The following is a 16,695-nucleotide window of genomic DNA, read 5'->3' as shown; positions in this document are numbered from 1 at the left end:
AGAGAGCCTCCCCTTACATCAGGGTCCCCAGAGAGCCTCCCTCTTACATCAGGGTCCCCAGTGAGCCCCTTCCTTACATCAGGGTCCCTAGAGAGCCTCCCCATACATCAGGGTCCCCAGAGAACCTCCCCCTTACATCAGGGTCCCCAGAGAGCCCCTTCCTTACATCAGGATCCCCAGAGAGCCCATTCCTTACATCAGGATCCCCAGAGAACCCCTTCCTTACATCAGGGTCTACAGAGAGACTCCCCTTACATCAGGGTCCCCAGAGAGCCTCCCCCATACATTAGTGTCCCCAGAGAGCCTCTCTTACATCAGGGTCCCCAGAGAACCTCCCTTACATCAGGGTGAGGGGGGAGGTGGATGAAAAGAGGTGAAAGAGAGAGAGAGGGGGTGGCTGAGAGGGGGGTGAGAGGAAGGGGGTGGATGAGAGACCCCCTAGCCCTGCCTGCAGTCCCTACTGTCCAAGCCAGTCTGTGTGGATAGGCATGTGTGATTCACCTACCTCCCGCCCATCCTCGGTCTGCCCGTTTTTCTTCCTGTTCCAGTCACAGCGAGCTGGGAGAGGAGCTTGGAGAAGGAGGGCAGGCTCTGGGAGGCACCGGAGATGCTGCTCAGGGTGGTGGTGAGGCCTCGTCTTCTCTCTCTCACTCCCTCTTGGTCTCTTCCCAGCTGCCCAGGCCTCCCCCCCAGTTTGATGCTGCTGCTCTGCACCCCACGCCGCCACCGGACCAGCGGCGGGACTCTTCAGTCTAGGAGTCCCAGGACCATAACACTTTAGGCCCCACAAGCACTAGCGCAGAGGAGGAGGAAGTGGAATCCTCCTCCGCTTTGAATGCTGGGCTGGAAGGGAGTTGCGGCCGTTATGTCACTGGTTGCTAGACGCTAGGCAGCTCTAGCAACCAGTGCTCAAGAGTAGAGTCAGATGGAGGCTGCTACCACGGCTCAGTCCGCCCCTGTCCCCTGCATTCTGGACTGGGACAGAGAGAGACTTGGGGGCCTATGGGCCCCAGACTCGGGGCTACAGCCCCAATAGCCACCCCCTAGCGACCCCACTGCCTTGGAGCATTATTTACCCACTCTCAGCAACAGTGGGGCATAGTTCCTGTTATTGACACCAACAACAGGGCGCTATTCCTCCCACTGACACTAATGATGGGGCACTATTCCTCCCACTGACACCAATGATGGGGCACTATTCCTATCACTGGCACCAAGGATGGGGCACTATTCCTCCCACTGGCACCAAGGATGTGGCACTATTCTTCCCACTGACACCAATATTGAGGCACTATTCCTCTCACTGACACCACTGATGGGTGACTTTACCTCCCAATGACACAACATTGGACTGCTATTCCTCCCACTGACACCAGTGGTGGGGCACTATTCCACCCACTGAGACCAATGATGGGGCACTATTCCTCCTGTGACAGACCCAAACAGGACAGGGGCTTTTGGAGAGGATTAGGGGCAAATCTCCTACTTACTGATTATGGCCCATGGAGGGAGCAGATCATTCTCTAATGACGGACAACCACTTAACATACGCTGAGTGCGAGGCTTGGATTACTTCTCTGAATAAGGACAATAAAGCTTCCCTTCTGAAGGGGATGGGGTAATATTAATCTTGCACAGGCTAATGGTCAGAGGGAATATAGTGGCCCTCCTGCAGACTGTGTTGGAGAGTCTTCTTCACTTGGGACAGAAATATTTATCAACAATATCCCTCAAGGGATCGTTGAAGATAAATTAATTCCACCTTTGCAGATATTGGAACGTTGTATGAGTTTTTCTCATAGACTGTTGTAGACTGGTGGCGGAAAGTCTGAGAGGAGGTGGGATCCTTGAATAATCAAAGAATGGTCTGGACACCTAGGTTTGTTTAAGTGACTAGTTATTTAGCTCATGTTAATTAAATCATTGTCAGCTATTAGTTGCTAGAGGTGGATTAGCATTTTGTGTATGTTGGCTGTTCCTTAGCTATGTATTTTGTATTTTGTGGGGTAATGTGATCAGCCCTACCTGAAGTTGTGTGTTATATAAATTCTGTGTTTTCAATAAAGAGAGTTCCAATTTGTAGCTGAGCTAGTGCCACCTAGTATCTTGGGTACAATATGCTGCTATAATACCGAATTCTTGGTTCCAGACTGGAGAAAGCTATATTTTGACGGAAGCACCCAAGCTGGGTGCTGGATGTTCCATCACACCTCCCAATGACACCAACGATGGGGCACTATTTCTCCCCCTAATACCAAAGAGGGGACATTGTGTACTTCCAGTGACACCAGGACATTTTTTTACTCCCGCTGGCCACAGTCCGGTCCCCCTAAAGTCTGAGGGACGATAAGCTGGCCTTTTGTTTACAAAGTTTGAAGGCCCCTTCTGGAGCATGGAGAGTTAAAGAAACCCTGTCAAAATTGTAGGTAAAAGCACAAAATAAAAAAAAAATTTTTTTTCAAACTTGGTAAGGAATTTGACTATTCCAGGAAGAGTCAATTCCCCCAGCATAGCATCTGTCCTCCTGCTACATACCGTATAAGTCCTCTTCTCCTCCTGGAGCATCTTCTGCCTGTCCTGGACCAGGTCCCCTGCCCCTCACCTCCCTACTAAGGACAAGTGAAGGGGAAAACTAGAGCGTCATTTGAGTGACAGCTCTGAGTCTGCTGACATCACATACAAAATGGTGGCAACCAGCAGCAGGGCTTTGGATGTCTACCCAAGGGAGGGTTTTACAGGTACATACTACCCCTAAAATATTTTGGATGCACATATAATGTTATAGGAAGATTGCAGTTGAAAGCAAGGTCTCTTAACAGGGCCTATTTAAAACATCTGACTATTTTTTTTATATATCTCAAGGACTCTGTTGGTGAGATCTCTATGCTGAGATCTTCTGCACACCTGCTGTGGTCATCATGAGGGGCTCCCGCTAACCCTGTTGGATCTTTTATGTATTTGATGTTATGGTGAATATAAGAGGAGGAGCAGGAACGCACAGAGGTGAACTGGAACACACTAAACTTCCAGGTGGACAGGAACAGAAAATCAGAGCAAGAAGATCTCATTGTTGGAGCATCCAAGATATACAAAAAGCCAGCTTCAGACTCCAAGCACCATGGCTCCACCAATAAATAACTTTCTGGAGGATTGACCCAACAAAACCTATTAAAGTGCAAATTCACTCTCTCAGTTAACGTTGACTATTTTTAATCCTTACGCTGCTAGCATTAGTAAATATTTAGGAAATTATATTATATTTACTTGTATTAAACTTTTTTTTTTTTAAACATTTCTCCAGTTACTTCCTGGTTTTCATGCCTAGGCAAATGATGTCATACATCCCAGAAGTCTTCAGGAGGGTGGGAGGGGTTTTCTCAGCTAAGCACACCCTCCCGCCTGAGCTAAGGGCAGATGGATTCCAGGAAGTAAATGCTACATGAATCAGCTGCCCCTAAACAAGATGGCCGCTGCCAGAAATGCTAGGAGTGGTTTTCGAAGTGTATTCTCAGCAAAATAAAGCATGAAGACCTGGATAGATGGGGAAGTTTGCTTTGAATATTAAAAATGATCTAAATAGCTTTTTTGATTAGTGTTGCTCAGATGCTGTGCAGTTACACTTTAACAACAGTTTAAAATATTGTGTTGTATTGCAACAATCAATATGAAAACCACAACACTTAGCAACCAGAATTAATTTCAATGTTCTTTCATCTCTTCACTTAAAAAGAATGAAATCTGGTTGCTATGGGGCCCTATACATCTGTTTTGCATGCCATTAGTCTTTTCTCATGTTGCATATCACTTTGCATAGTGGTAATGCCAAAACTGCTCTGTGAATATCTTGACATGCAAAACCTGTCACATGATTAGGCAATTAGTTTAAGGTAAAGTCAGTTAAAGAGAAGCCGGGGAGGGCAGGAACTTACCTAAAAATATGAAAACATTTTTCCATTTTCTAATTTTTATTCCGAACCATAATAATAAAAAAAAATATTTACTTATAGATATCCCATTAACTGCTTCAGCCCCAGAAGATTTTACCCCCTTCCTGACCAGAGCACTTTTTGCGATTCAGCACTGCGTCGATTTAACTGACAATTGCGCGGTCGTGCGAGGCTGCACCCAAACAAAATCGATGTCCTTTTTTTTGCCACATATAGACCTTTCTTTTGGTGGTATTTGATCACCTCTGCAGTTTTTATATTTTGCGCTATTAAACAAAAAAAGACCGACAATTTTGAAAAAAATGCATTATTTTTTACTTTTTGCTATAATAAATATCCCCCAAAAATATATAAAAAAAAATATTTTTTTCCTCAGTTTAGGCCGATATGTATTCTTCTACATATTTATGGTAAATAAAATTGCAATAAGCGTATATGGATTGGTTTGCGCAAAAAGTTATAGCGTCTACAAAATAAGGGATAGTTTTATGGCATTTTTATTTTTAATTTCTTTTTTTTATTAGTAATGGCGATCTGCGATTTTTATCAGGACTGCGACATTATGGAGGACACGTCTGACACTATTTTGGGACCATTGTCATCTATACAGCGATCAGTGCTATAAAAATGCACTGAATACAGTGTAAATGACACTGGCAGTGAAGGGGTTAACCACTAGGGGGCGATGAAGGGGTTAAGTGTGTCCTAGGGAGTGATTCTAACTGTGGGGGGATGGGCTTCAAGTCACATGACAGCGATCACCGCTCCCGATGACAGGGAGCAGTGATCTCTGTCATGACACAAGCCAGAACGGGGAAGTGCCTTGCTTACATAGGCACTTCCCTGTTCTGAGGCTCCGACATCGAGTCTGCCAGTCCCGCGGGCATGGTCACGCTGTACACGGCGCTCCTGCTATCCCCGCCTCCTAAAGGGGACGTAAAGGTACGCCCATTTGCCCATTGCTGCCATTATGCCGACGTATATCGGCGTGCAGCGGTGGGCAAGTGGTTAAGATCCACGTTCAAGCACAGCAAAATATTTCATTTAATAAATTGAGAAGTACACAAACCTTCCACGGAGTCATCAAACAGCCGACCCCACTGAGCATTAAACAACGAGCCTCCTCCAGCCCAGGGGAAACATATTAATCTGGTGATGGCGTCTGGCCGTCTGTGGAAGCAGTTTACAAGCTTGTCCATTCTTTAAAAAATAAAAGAGAAGAAAATATTACACACATGACATGGCAATATAAAAGCATAACTATATTTTTGTCCTTATTTAAAGGCTAACTCCACTTTTGTTGAGAATAAAAAAAACATTCACCTCTGGGTGATCTATGTACATTGCAAGGATTATAACAAAGTTTGTTGCAGGTTCCTACCTTTTGTTATTCAGAAGAAAATCCCTGTTTGTTCCTCTGTGCTGAGTAGGTCTAATGGGAGTGGTTTCATAATTATCAAGCAGCTGTGCAGCTGCAGAGCACTGATGTGGAAAGCTGCTGGGCTTGCATCCCTTTAGACCTTTTCCTATTGGGAGTATCTCACCAAAAATGACATTTTTGTTGCAGGTGATGCCAAAATTCTGACTTGTATCTTAGTGCAGACTTCTGGGAAAATCAGTGAGCCAATCACACAAGCAGGAAATGATGTTTCTGGGGTGTGGTCAGTACACATGCTGTGTACAGAACACCTCCAGGTAGCTATATTGTAATGCATGTTCAGAAAATTACAGCGGCTGCAGATTGAAAAGAAAAGTTCATTTTTAATAACACGGCAACTGTACTGCTTGCAGTTCACGCTGGTTCTCGAGCACACACAAGTTCCCGAGTCCATTCGCTTCCCATCAGCGCTGGATGCCACCCGCACAAGCCTACCCGATCCGACCTTGGTTACCGCCTCGCGACTTTTATGTCTGGACCAGGGCAACTCCGTTTGTCTATCCACAGGGGCAGCCACACGCCCGCCTACACACGACCAGGACTGCCATCTGACTGCGAACCGCGACCGCAAACTCCCTGTCAGTACACCGGCTGGCTCTGTACACTGATATGTGAGATACGGCGCTTCACCTTCCCGCGTCCCGCAGCCCCCCCACCAAGAATACGAGTCCAGGCCGCCTAACAGGCCCTTTGTCCAGCCAATTGCAGCAGGGAGATTGGCCCCTCCCCCACTGCCAGGCTCACTTCACCCAGCTCCTCGTTGCGATTGGAACTCCAGCGACACCATAAGCTGTTTATAATACATTTATTCTTTCCGTCATCCACATCATCATTGTATTGACTTTGGATTTTGGCTTTCTTATATGCATTATTTATTAAACTTGTTACGCTTTTTCATACTGCTTCCCAGAGACTCTTTTCTCCCACGGAGGGAGAAGGGGCCGGAAATTTTGTATATCGCCACGCAGCGATCTTACCCGGAAGTGGGAGTGGGCACCTGGTTTTGAGAGGTATCCACGCTCCCCCAAAAAGTGCCAAATGTGACAGCAGAAGGGGGCGGGGAGGGGAGGGGGGGAATTAGGGTGTGAACAAGCGGCGCTTCCCCTTTTGGGTGGAGCTCCGTTTTAAAACTTTATGGGATTGGGAGCCATTAATGATCCATTCTACATTATATGAAGGTTAATCACTAAAATCTCATAAGTATATATGATCCCTCACCTTGTAAAACAACCCATTCAAATGAACCACTTCCCCCTGGAAGATTTACCCCCCCCCCTTCATGACCAGGGCATTTTTTGCTTTTTTGCCACTGCGTTACTTTAACTGACAATTGCGCAGTCATGCATCACTGTACCCAAATTACATTTATATCATTGTTTTCACACCAATAAAGCTTTCTTTTGGTGGTATTTAATCACCACTGTGTTTTTGTTTTAGCCCTATAAACGAAAAAAAAAGACCAAAACATTTTGATAAAAACCCAATATATTTTATTTTTTGCTATAAAACATGTCCAATTAAAAAAATGTAAAAAAAAAAAAAAATTCTTCATACATTTAGGCCATCGTGTATTCTGCTAGTAAAACAAATTGCCACAATTCTGTCTCTGAGCTCTTCAGGCAGTTCCTTTGACCTCATGATTCTCATTTGCTCTGACATGCACTGTGAGCTGTAAGGTCTTATATAGACAGGTGTGTGGCTTTCCTAATCAAGTCCAATCAGTATAATCAAACACAGCTGGACTCAAATGAAGGTGTAGAACCATCTCAAGGATGATCAGAAATAATGGACAGCACCTGAGTTAAATCTATGAGTGTCACAGCAAAGGGTCTGAATACTTAGGACCATGTGATATTTCAGTTTTTCTTTTTTTTTAAATCTGCAACAAATGTCAACAATTCTGTGTTTTTCTGTCAATATGGGGTGCTGTGTGTACATTAATGAGGAAAAAAAATGAACTTAAATGATTTTAGCAAATGGCTGCAATAATAACAAAGAGTGAAAAATTTAAGGGGGTCTGAATACTTTCCGTCCTCACTGTAGATTGGTTTGCGTGAAAGTTATAGTGTCTACAAACTATGAGATATACATATTTTTTGGAAAAAAAATCACTTTTTTGAATAAAAAATAAGACAAAAGCAAAGTTAGCCCAATTTTTTTTTTTATGTTGTGAAAGATAATGTTACGCCGAGTAAATTGATACCCAACATGTCACGCTTCAAAATTGCGCCCGCTTGTGGAATGGCGTCAAACTTTTACTCTCAAAAAGCTCCATAGGTGACGTTTAAAAAATTCTACAGGTTGCATGTTTTGCGTTACAGAGGAGGTCTAGGGCTAGAATTATTGCTCTCGCTCTAATGATCACGGCGATACCTCACATGTGTGGTTTGACCACCGTTTTCATATGCGGGCGCTATTCGCGTATGCATTCTCTTCTGCGCGCGAGCTCGTCGGGACGGGGCGTTTTAAAAAAGAATTTTTTTTTCTTATTTTATTTGATTTTATTTATTTTTACACTTTTTTTTTAAAAAAAAATATTTGGGTCACTTTTATTCCTATTCCAAGGAATGTAAACATTCCTTGGAATAGAAAAAAGCATGACAGGTCCTCTTAAATATGAGATCTGGGGTCAAAAAGTCCTCAGATCTCATATTTGGACTTAAATGCAATAAATTAAAAAAAGTCATTTGAAAAAATGTGGCTTTAAGAGGTATGGGCGGAAGTGACGTTATGACGTCGCTTCCGCCCTGCAGTGTCATGGAGACGGGTGGGGGCCATCTTGCCCTCACTCGTCTCCATGCACAGCAAGTGAGAGGACGCGATCGCCTCCGCCGCTACCAACGGCTCCGGTAAGCGGCGGAGGGAAACGGATTGCGGCGGGAGTGGGGAGGCCCTCTCCCGCCACTGATAAAAGTGATCTTGCGGCGAATCTGCCGCAGAGACCACTTTTATCTTGTAGCCGACCACCGGCCGAAAACGGGGATACCGGGGTTATGGCAGCTAGCTGTTGCCATAACAACGATATCCGTCCTCAAAAAAGGGACGTACATCGGCGTGCGGCGGTCGGCAAGTGGTTAAAACAAATTAAATCCCGATCACATGGGTAAAGAGCTGCGTCATCGGCTCTTTACCGAGATCTGGGTTGCGCGGTGTCCCAGGGACATGGCGTGCCCGCGGTCACCGTTCGCTAGCAGCAAGACTGGGGCAACGTATATGAAGTTGTCCCAGAACGAGAGGAGATCCCGCTCACCATCATTTTACTATATGGTTACAGTGATTGTAAACGACCACCTTGTACAACAACCCATAGGCCCCTCTCACACATATGGACAGTTCAGGTCCGCTTGTCAGTTTTTTCAGGTGGACCTGAACGGACGCTCCATACAGGTCTATGGAGCGATGGATGTCAGCGGTGACCATGTCCTCTGACATCCAATCCCCTCCGATCCACTAAATCCAGACGGATGGAGAGCAGAGATCTGACAGGTCCGTCTATACACAGTGAGTGCATAGATCCCTGCTGAGCAAGCGGAGTCCATGAAAACGGATCCGCATGTGTGAAAGGGGCCTAACAGTTTAACCACTTCAATACCGGGCACTTATACACCTTCCTGCCCAGACCAATTTTCAGCTTTCAGTGCTGTCGCAGTTTGAATGACAATTGCGCGGTCATCCATCACTGTACTCAAACAGAGTTTTTATCATTTTGTTCCCACAAATAGAGCTTTCTTTTGGTGGTATTTCATCACTTCTGCACTTTTTATTTTTTGCTAAACAAATAAAAAAATAAAAGATTTGCTTTTGTTTCTGTTAAAAATTTTTGTAAATAAGTAAGTTTTCTCTTTCACTGATGGGCACTGATAAGGTGGCACTGACAAGGCGGCACCGATGAGGTGGCACCAATGAGCTGGCACTGACGATGGGCACTGGTAGGCGGCACCGATATGCAGCACTGATGGGAATTGATAGGCGGCACTGAAAGGCACTCATGGGTGGCACTGGTGGGCACTGATAGGCGACACTGATGGGCACTAAAAGGCTGCAAAGATGGGTTCTTATGGGTGGCACTGCTGGGCACTGATAGGCGGCACTGCTGGGTACTATTGCAGGGCACTGATACGTGGCACTGATGGGCATCCCTGGTGGCACTGGCAGGCATTGTGAGTGGGCACTGATTGGCAGCTGCCTGGACACAGATTAGTATTTCCCTGGTGGTCCTGGGTGGGATCCGAGGGGGGGCTGTGCTGATAATCAATCAGCACAGACCCCCCCTGTCAGGAGAGCAGCCGATCGACTCTCCTCTACTCGCGTCTGTCAGACACCGACAGCCGATCACCGGCTCTTCCTATTTACATTGTGATCAGCTGCGATTGGACACGGCTGATCACATGGTAAAGAGTCTCCGTCAGAGACTCTTTACCTAGATCGGTGTTGCGGGGTGTCAGACTGACACCCCGCAACAACGATCGCCGCGATGCGCGCCCCCGGAGGAGCACAGCAGCTCAATATCCTGCGGACGTCATATGACGCCCAGTCAGGATATTGAAACCACTTTGCCACCGTCATTCTGCTATATGGCGGGCGGCAAGTGGTTAAAATAGAAATGAAAGGCAAAACATTTTTGTATAAATATGAAAAAAAAAAAAAAAAAAAAAACACAACATTATAAATAACTTGTAGGGGAAACCCCAAAACTCATGGGTTTCAGTAACATTTTAGACTGTTGAAGGCAGATTGCCTTTTTTTTATATCACATTCCCTCTGTTCTCAGCTGCATAAGAGCTGGGGGGGGGGGGGGGAGAAGCAGCAGCACACTGAGCTTCCCAGTGAATGGCTATGCAGCGGGGGGCATATCAGGACACGTCTGATCATTGGAGGAGAGCAGGCTGAGTTCACAGCACAGCCAGAGAGCTGACCATGATGTGCTCTGCTGCTTAGTGTGGTCAGTTTTTAATAGGAAAGCAGAGGGACTGGCAGTAACACCAGGGATTTCACATAAAGGAAGCAATACAAAGAGAACAGGAGACTTTCTCACACAAGTACATGGTACAGCAGACACATATCAGCAATATGAATTATTGGGATGACAAACGCTTTATTAAGCTTGAAGCGGAACTAGACCCATTTCCCAAAAAGGTTATATTCAAAGCATGCCAAGCAACTGTCACAGTTGCTTGTGCTCTCAATCGAAATATCAAGTCATTAAATGGCTGGTGTCATAACTGATCATATGTGCAGCATCATGGCAACTGCAGATCAAACAGATCTCATCCCTCTAGTGCTACAGCTGCAGGACAGCTTGTTCTTTTTGAAAAACAACAGACTTAATTCCTGGATCACCAGAAGAAAATAGAAGAAAGAAAACATAAAAAGGAAACTAATGCAGCCATCACATCTAAGAATTGGTAAGCTACAATATGATAAATGTTTACTTTTTTGACGCCTTAAAACATTGTGTTCTTGGAGCTCCTGTGCATACAAAACCTACAGCTTCTTACTATTCAGAGTATGCAGAATTCTGCCCAATAAGTGATCACTCTACATGTACATGGAGGACACCCTGCCAGGAAAGGTGACAGGCATAGTGCAGAGCCCATCACACAGAGAGGTCAGTGTACAGGAGGACACAGAGGGGGAAGTAAGATCCCACCAGACAAACGGCAGAGGGACAATGAACAGTTCAGAAATTCTCTGTAATCGGAACTTTGCACCCACCTCTCCCCGTCCTCAGACTCGTCTTATTCCTCATTTCCTTATGGCAGCTTGCCCACATCAAACATGGCCGCACACGGACACTTCCTGGTTTGACGAAAAGTCAGGTGGGCGGAACAGCTAGCTAGTTTACGGGCGGAGCGCAGCGGTACAGGTTCTTGCCCACACGCGGCTTTGTTTTGCAGGAAGTTTGTCCCTCCGGCCCGCTGTAGTTTGTGTGAGAAGAGAATGTAGGGCAGAGGTGACCGCTGTATACTCTGCACTGTACACACCGACATCCCACAGAGGCGGCTGCAGGTGAGTCCGGCTGTGTGATCTGTACAGTGCATCCCAGGGGGCACACTAGGGTTGGCACCTCGTCCCTAGAAACCTGAACACATATGAATTACACAGATTCGGAGGCTAATTTATTGCAGATAAGGCACCAAGCGAGTTTAATTACCACCTCAATCACCCACAGAACCTGTGTAATCAATATGTGTTCAGTTTTAAAGGGATGAGGTGGCAGACAGTGATCAGTGAGTCCAGGCTGTGATCAGCGGGCAGAGTCCAGGCTGTGGTAAGCGGGCGCGGGCAGAGTCCAGGCTGTGGTAAGCGGGCGCGGGCAGAGTCCAGGCAGGGATCAGCGGGTGCGGGCAGAGTCCAGGCAGGGATCAGCGGGCAAAGTCCAGGCAGGGATCAGCGCGTGCGGGCAGAGTCCAGGCAGGGATCAGCGGGCGCGGGCAGAGTCCAGGCAGGGATCAGCGGTTGCGGGCAGAGTCCAGGCTGTGGTCAGCGGTTGCGGGCAGAGTCCAGGCAGGGATCAGCGGGCGCGGGCAGAGTCCAGGCAGGGATCAGCGGGCGCGGGCAGAGTCCAGGCAGGGATCAGCGGGCGCGGGCAGAGTCCAGGCAGGGATCAGCGGGCGCGGGCAGAGTCCAGGCAGGGATCAGCGGGCAAAGTCCAGGCAGGGATCAGCGCGTGCGGGCAGAGTCCAGGCAGGGATCAGCGGGCGCGGGCAGAGTCCAGGCTGTGGTCAGCGGTTGCGGGCAGAGTCCAGGCTGTGGTCAGCGGGCGCGGGCAGAGTCCAGGCTGTGGTAAGCGGGCGCGGGCAGAGTCCAGGCTGTGGTAAGCGGGCGCGGGCAGAGTCCAGGCAGGGATCAGCGGGTGCGGGCAGAGTCCAGGCAGGGATCAGCGGGCAAAGTCCAGGCAGGGATCAGCGCGTGCGGGCAGAGTCCAGGCAGGGATCAGCGGGCGCGGGCAGAGTCCAGGCTGTGGTCAGCGGTTGCGGGCAGAGTCCAGGCTGTGGTCAGCGGTTGCGGGCAGAGTCCAGGCTGTGGTCAGCGGTTGCGGGCAGAGTCCAGGCTGTGGTCAGCGGGCGCGGGCAGAGTCCAAGCAGGGATCAGCGGGCGCGGGCAGAGTCCAGGCAGGGATCAGCGGGCGCGGGCAGAGTCCAGGCAGGGATCAGCGGGCGCGGGCAGAGTCCAGGCAGGGATGCGCGGGCAGAGTCCAGGCAGGGATCAGCGGGCGCGGGCAGAGTCCAGGCAGGGATCAGCGGGCGCGGGCAGAGTCCAGGCAGGGATCAGCGGGCAAAGTCCAGGCAGGGATCAGCGCGTGCGGGCAGAGTCCAGGCAGGGATCAGCGGGCGCGGGCAGAGTCCAGGCAGGGATCAGCGGGCGCGGGCAGAGTCCAGGCTGTGGTCAGCGGTTGCGGGCAGAGTCCAGGCTGTGGTCAGCGGTTGCGGGCAGAGTCCAGGCTGTGGTCAGCGGTTGCGGGCAGAGTCCAGGCTGTGGTCAGCGGTTGCGGGCAGAGTCCAGGCTGTGGTCAGCGGTTGCGGGCAGAGTCCAGGCTGTGGTCAGCGGTTGCGGGCAGAGTCCAGGCTGTGGTCAGCGGTTGCGGGCAGAGTCCAGGCTGTGGTCAGCGGTTGCGGGCAGAGTCCAGGCTGTGGTCAGCGGTTGCGGGCAGAGTCCAGGCAGGGACCAGCGGTTGCGGGCAGAGTCCAGGCAGGGACCAGCGGGCGCGGGCAGAGTCCAGGCAGGGACCAGCGGGCGCGGGCAGAGTCCAGGCAGGGACCAGCGGGCGCGGGCAGAGTCCAGGCAGGGACCAGCGGGCGCGGGCAGAGTCCAGGCAGGGACCAGCGGGCGCGGGCAGAGTCCAGGCAGGGACCAGCGGGCGCGGGCAGAGTCCAGGCTGTGGTCAGCGGGTGCGGGCAGAGTCCAGGCAGGGACCAGAGTAATGTTCATTGATTCAGGGCAGCCTTTTGCAGGGAAGCGGATGCGGTCTCCCCAGATATGAAAAAAAGAAAACAAAAACAAGCGCCTCTGAGTGTAGACTGTTAAGTGTGTATTGAAAAAATTCACATAATACCTTACATTAAGGATTAGATAAAATTCATGTTGATCCGAAGTCTCAGGAGTTTCAACCGAGCCTTTAAGTGAAACTAGCCTTGCAAAAAACTGCTCTTAATTTCATAACAGACATGCTATATCTCTTCTGCAATAGGACACAATTAAAGCAGAGTTCCACCCAAAAGGGGGGGGGGGGGGGTGTCGGAGGAGCAGGTGCCCAATTTTGACAGGTTTCTGCTCCCTTAGGCGATCGGAAGTGGAAGTTCTCCCTCCTGAAGTCTTCTGGGACACATGACAGATCCTAGAAGACTTCAGGACCAATCACAGACCTCAGCACAGCTTGCACATGTGTAGTGGGCACCAGGCTGTGACAGCTTGCGGCTTTGGTAGAGATGCCGAGGGAGGACACGGGGAGAACGTGGCTGGGGTGAGTGCACCGCTGGTAGGTGGGCTTCCCAACCATGTGATCACTGTGATTTGCAGCCACAGTATTTAAAGAGGTTGAGAACCTGATTAAAAAAAAACAAACCTGTAGGACAAAGTCATAATGAGCTAGTGTGCATCGCATACTAGCTCATTATAAAATACTTACCTTAGAATGAAGCCCTACAATGGCGCCCGCACACCGCCGACACCTTCCCTGGTGTTTCTTCCGGGTTCGCGGGCTCCAGCACTGTGATTGGCTGGAGCTGTGATGATGTCACTCCCGCATGGTAATCCGCCAGTCACGACACAGGGCCCTGAAGAAACGGCACGGGCAGCCGTTCCATTAGAGCGCATGGGCTGATGATGACGTCGGCGTATATAGTAAATATCCCCTAAACGGTGCAAGTTTAGGAGGTATATACAGTACCTACAGGTAAGTCCTATTATAGGCTTACCTATAGGTACGATTAAAAAGGAAGATTTTACTTCCTCATTAAATGATTGGGAGGTCATCCCACCAGTGACTGGGAGCAGTCAGTGCCAGCTAGGTCATTGTGCTGGGAGCGCACCAATGAGCATGCTCTCAGGCAAGAATAGCAGAGCCAACTGACCCTTGAAGACGACCTATCAGCCGAAACGCGTGTTGGGGCGGAGACTTTATTGCTGACATGACATCACTGCATGATATCGGTCAGCAGCAGCTTTCAATGCGAGTTACAGCAGTTTCGCATTGGTCTATTGGTCGGTTTGTTTGGCGTGCTATCTATGTGATTCTCATTATGCAATTAATACTACACTATTACCATCCTTGCTGGCTCTGGTGTGAAGCTCCAGTGCTGCAGCTTGGATCGGTGCTGGGAACCCGGAGAGCAGAGCTCTGTGGATGGATGCATAGGCTACCCTGGATGACACCTACCTATGATGAAATGCTAAGCTTGCTGCACATTTTCCGGTGAGCGCTCATTTCACGAGGTGGTGGCTGGTGCTTCTTTATACTGGGAAGAGTCCGGCAACAAATCTGAGAACCGCATTCCTGTTTAAATTGCATGTGATTCTTTGCAGTGCGATTTGAGCCCATTCATTTTGTATGGGTTCAGAATGCACCGCAAAGGTATCGGTACTCTGTATTGGCGAGTACTTGACCAAAAGTAAAAAGAAAAAGGAAAGGAATGCAGCCACCCCAATAGTTATAACAAAAAATATGGGGGGTGGGGGGGGGGGGGTGGTGTAGATGCACTTTAAAGTGGTTTTAAACTAGGGTTGTCCCGATATCACTTTTTTAAGACCGAGTGCAAGTACCGATACTTTTTTTTAATGTCATGTGACAGTTTGACTGATGGGCACTGATGGCACTGACTGATGGGGGCTGATAGGTGGCACTGATAGCACTGATAGGCGGCACTTATGGGCACTGATAGATGCCACTGCTAGGCGGCACTTATGGGCACTGACAGGTGGCTGGCACTGATGGGCGGCATTTATGGGCACTGATAGATGGCACTGACAGGTGGCTGGCACTGATAGGCGGCACTGACAGGTGGCTGGCACTGCAATGCAGCAATAAATGACATGAGGAAAGAATTTATTTTGAAATGCTATGCTGCAACGCCTTTCTTGGTAGACCCTGCACTCGGCCGCAGTAAGCAGCAGCAGACATCTTATTACACCCAGCCTGAACTCTATGGGCTGGGTGTAACAAGATGTCCACTGCTGGCTTACTACAGCCTAGTGCAGGGTCTACCAAGATGGACGTTGGGATGTTCAGCCACTGACGGCGACCGAATGTGACGGCTCCGGTCACCGATCCTGATACGGCTGCGCCCTGCACCCCTGACAGCTTACCTAGCTAGTTCACTGAAGGTGAGGACTTGCTCTCCATTCCGCTGACTCCACCCGCCCTCTCCGTCCACTGACTCCGCCCGCCCTCTCCGTCCACTGACTCCGCCCACTGACTTTGTCCACCCTCTTCGCCCGCTGACTCCGCCCACCCTCTTCGTCCACTGACTCCCCCCGCCCTTATCGCCCGCTGACTCCGCCCACCCTCTTCGCCCGCTGACTCCGCCCACCTTCTTCCACCGACTCCGCCCACTGAATCAGTTCGCCCGCTGACTCCGCCCACCGACCAGGTATCGGATCAGGCATCGGGAGCATTTGTGCGAGTACAAGTACTCGTGCAAATGCTCGGTATCGATACTAGTATCAGTATCGGGACAACCCTATTTTAAACCCAAAACCAAAAATATACTATATTGCAGCTTACCTATCATGAGATGGGATGGTGGCATTAGTTTTCTTTTCATTGGCTTTTCTCACCTGGTGATCTGGCCAGTAACAACTCCTGTATTAGAGACACAACTCTGGAGGAATGAGAACAGGAGGCACAGCAGACAGCAGCGTTATAGGTCTGGGGGGAGGTTACATCTTACATGTATTGGCAAGTTTAGATGCATTAAGGGCCGGTTCACACTGGATGCGGTGCGAATTCACAGCAAATTCGCTGCAAATCCGCATTGCATCTAAATCGCAAACCTGTTCATGCAAACTGATTGCGGAGTGTATGTTCAGTTAACGACACCCCGCAATCGGTTTGCAAAACGCAGCGCAATTTTCAGCCATGCACCCATGCAATCCGATTCTGGTGCTGACAAAAAAAAAGAGGGTCCTGCTCGAGTTTGGTCCGAATGCGATGCAAATTCAGCCATACAGTTTGTATGTCTGAATGCACATTGTACAGACATTGCATGTTATCTGCACAGCAATGCGAATCACATGGATTGTCTGGCATCGCACTAGTCACTAGTGTGAACCGGCCCCAAGGCTGGCCATACATTATACAATTTTCTTATA

The 16,695-nt window shown here is 49.0% G+C and overlaps 2 protein-coding genes across 2 annotated transcripts in view; one reads left to right on the top strand and one right to left on the bottom strand.

Moving 5' to 3' along the window:
* The window catches only part of OLAH (oleoyl-ACP hydrolase), a 43,446-nt gene extending 32,218 nt beyond the window's left edge, over positions 1–11,228 (bottom strand). Inside the window, exons 1-2 of the mRNA XM_073629686.1 lie at positions 11,101–11,228; positions 5,017–5,147 (exon numbers count right to left, since the gene is read on the bottom strand). Of these exons, the coding sequence (XP_073485787.1) occupies positions 5,017–5,146 (130 nt within the window). The 5' untranslated portion in view covers position 5,147; positions 11,101–11,228. The remainder of the gene's footprint in view (positions 1–5,016; positions 5,148–11,100) is intronic.
* Positions 11,229–11,238: 10 nt separating this feature from the next.
* Positions 11,239–16,695, top strand: part of CROT (carnitine O-octanoyltransferase) — a 103,481-nt gene continuing 98,024 nt past the window's right edge. Inside the window, exon 1 of the mRNA XM_073629685.1 lies at positions 11,239–11,394. The gene's annotated coding sequence lies outside the window, so the exon portion shown is untranslated. The remainder of the gene's footprint in view (positions 11,395–16,695) is intronic.

The sequence above is a fragment of the Aquarana catesbeiana genome, linkage group LG05, assembly GCF_042186555.1.
Source record: "Aquarana catesbeiana isolate 2022-GZ linkage group LG05, ASM4218655v1, whole genome shotgun sequence".
Lineage (NCBI taxonomy): Eukaryota > Metazoa > Chordata > Amphibia > Anura > Ranidae > Aquarana > Aquarana catesbeiana.
Note: the sequence above shows the minus strand (reverse complement) of the source record. Positions and strands in the feature narration are given on the sequence as shown.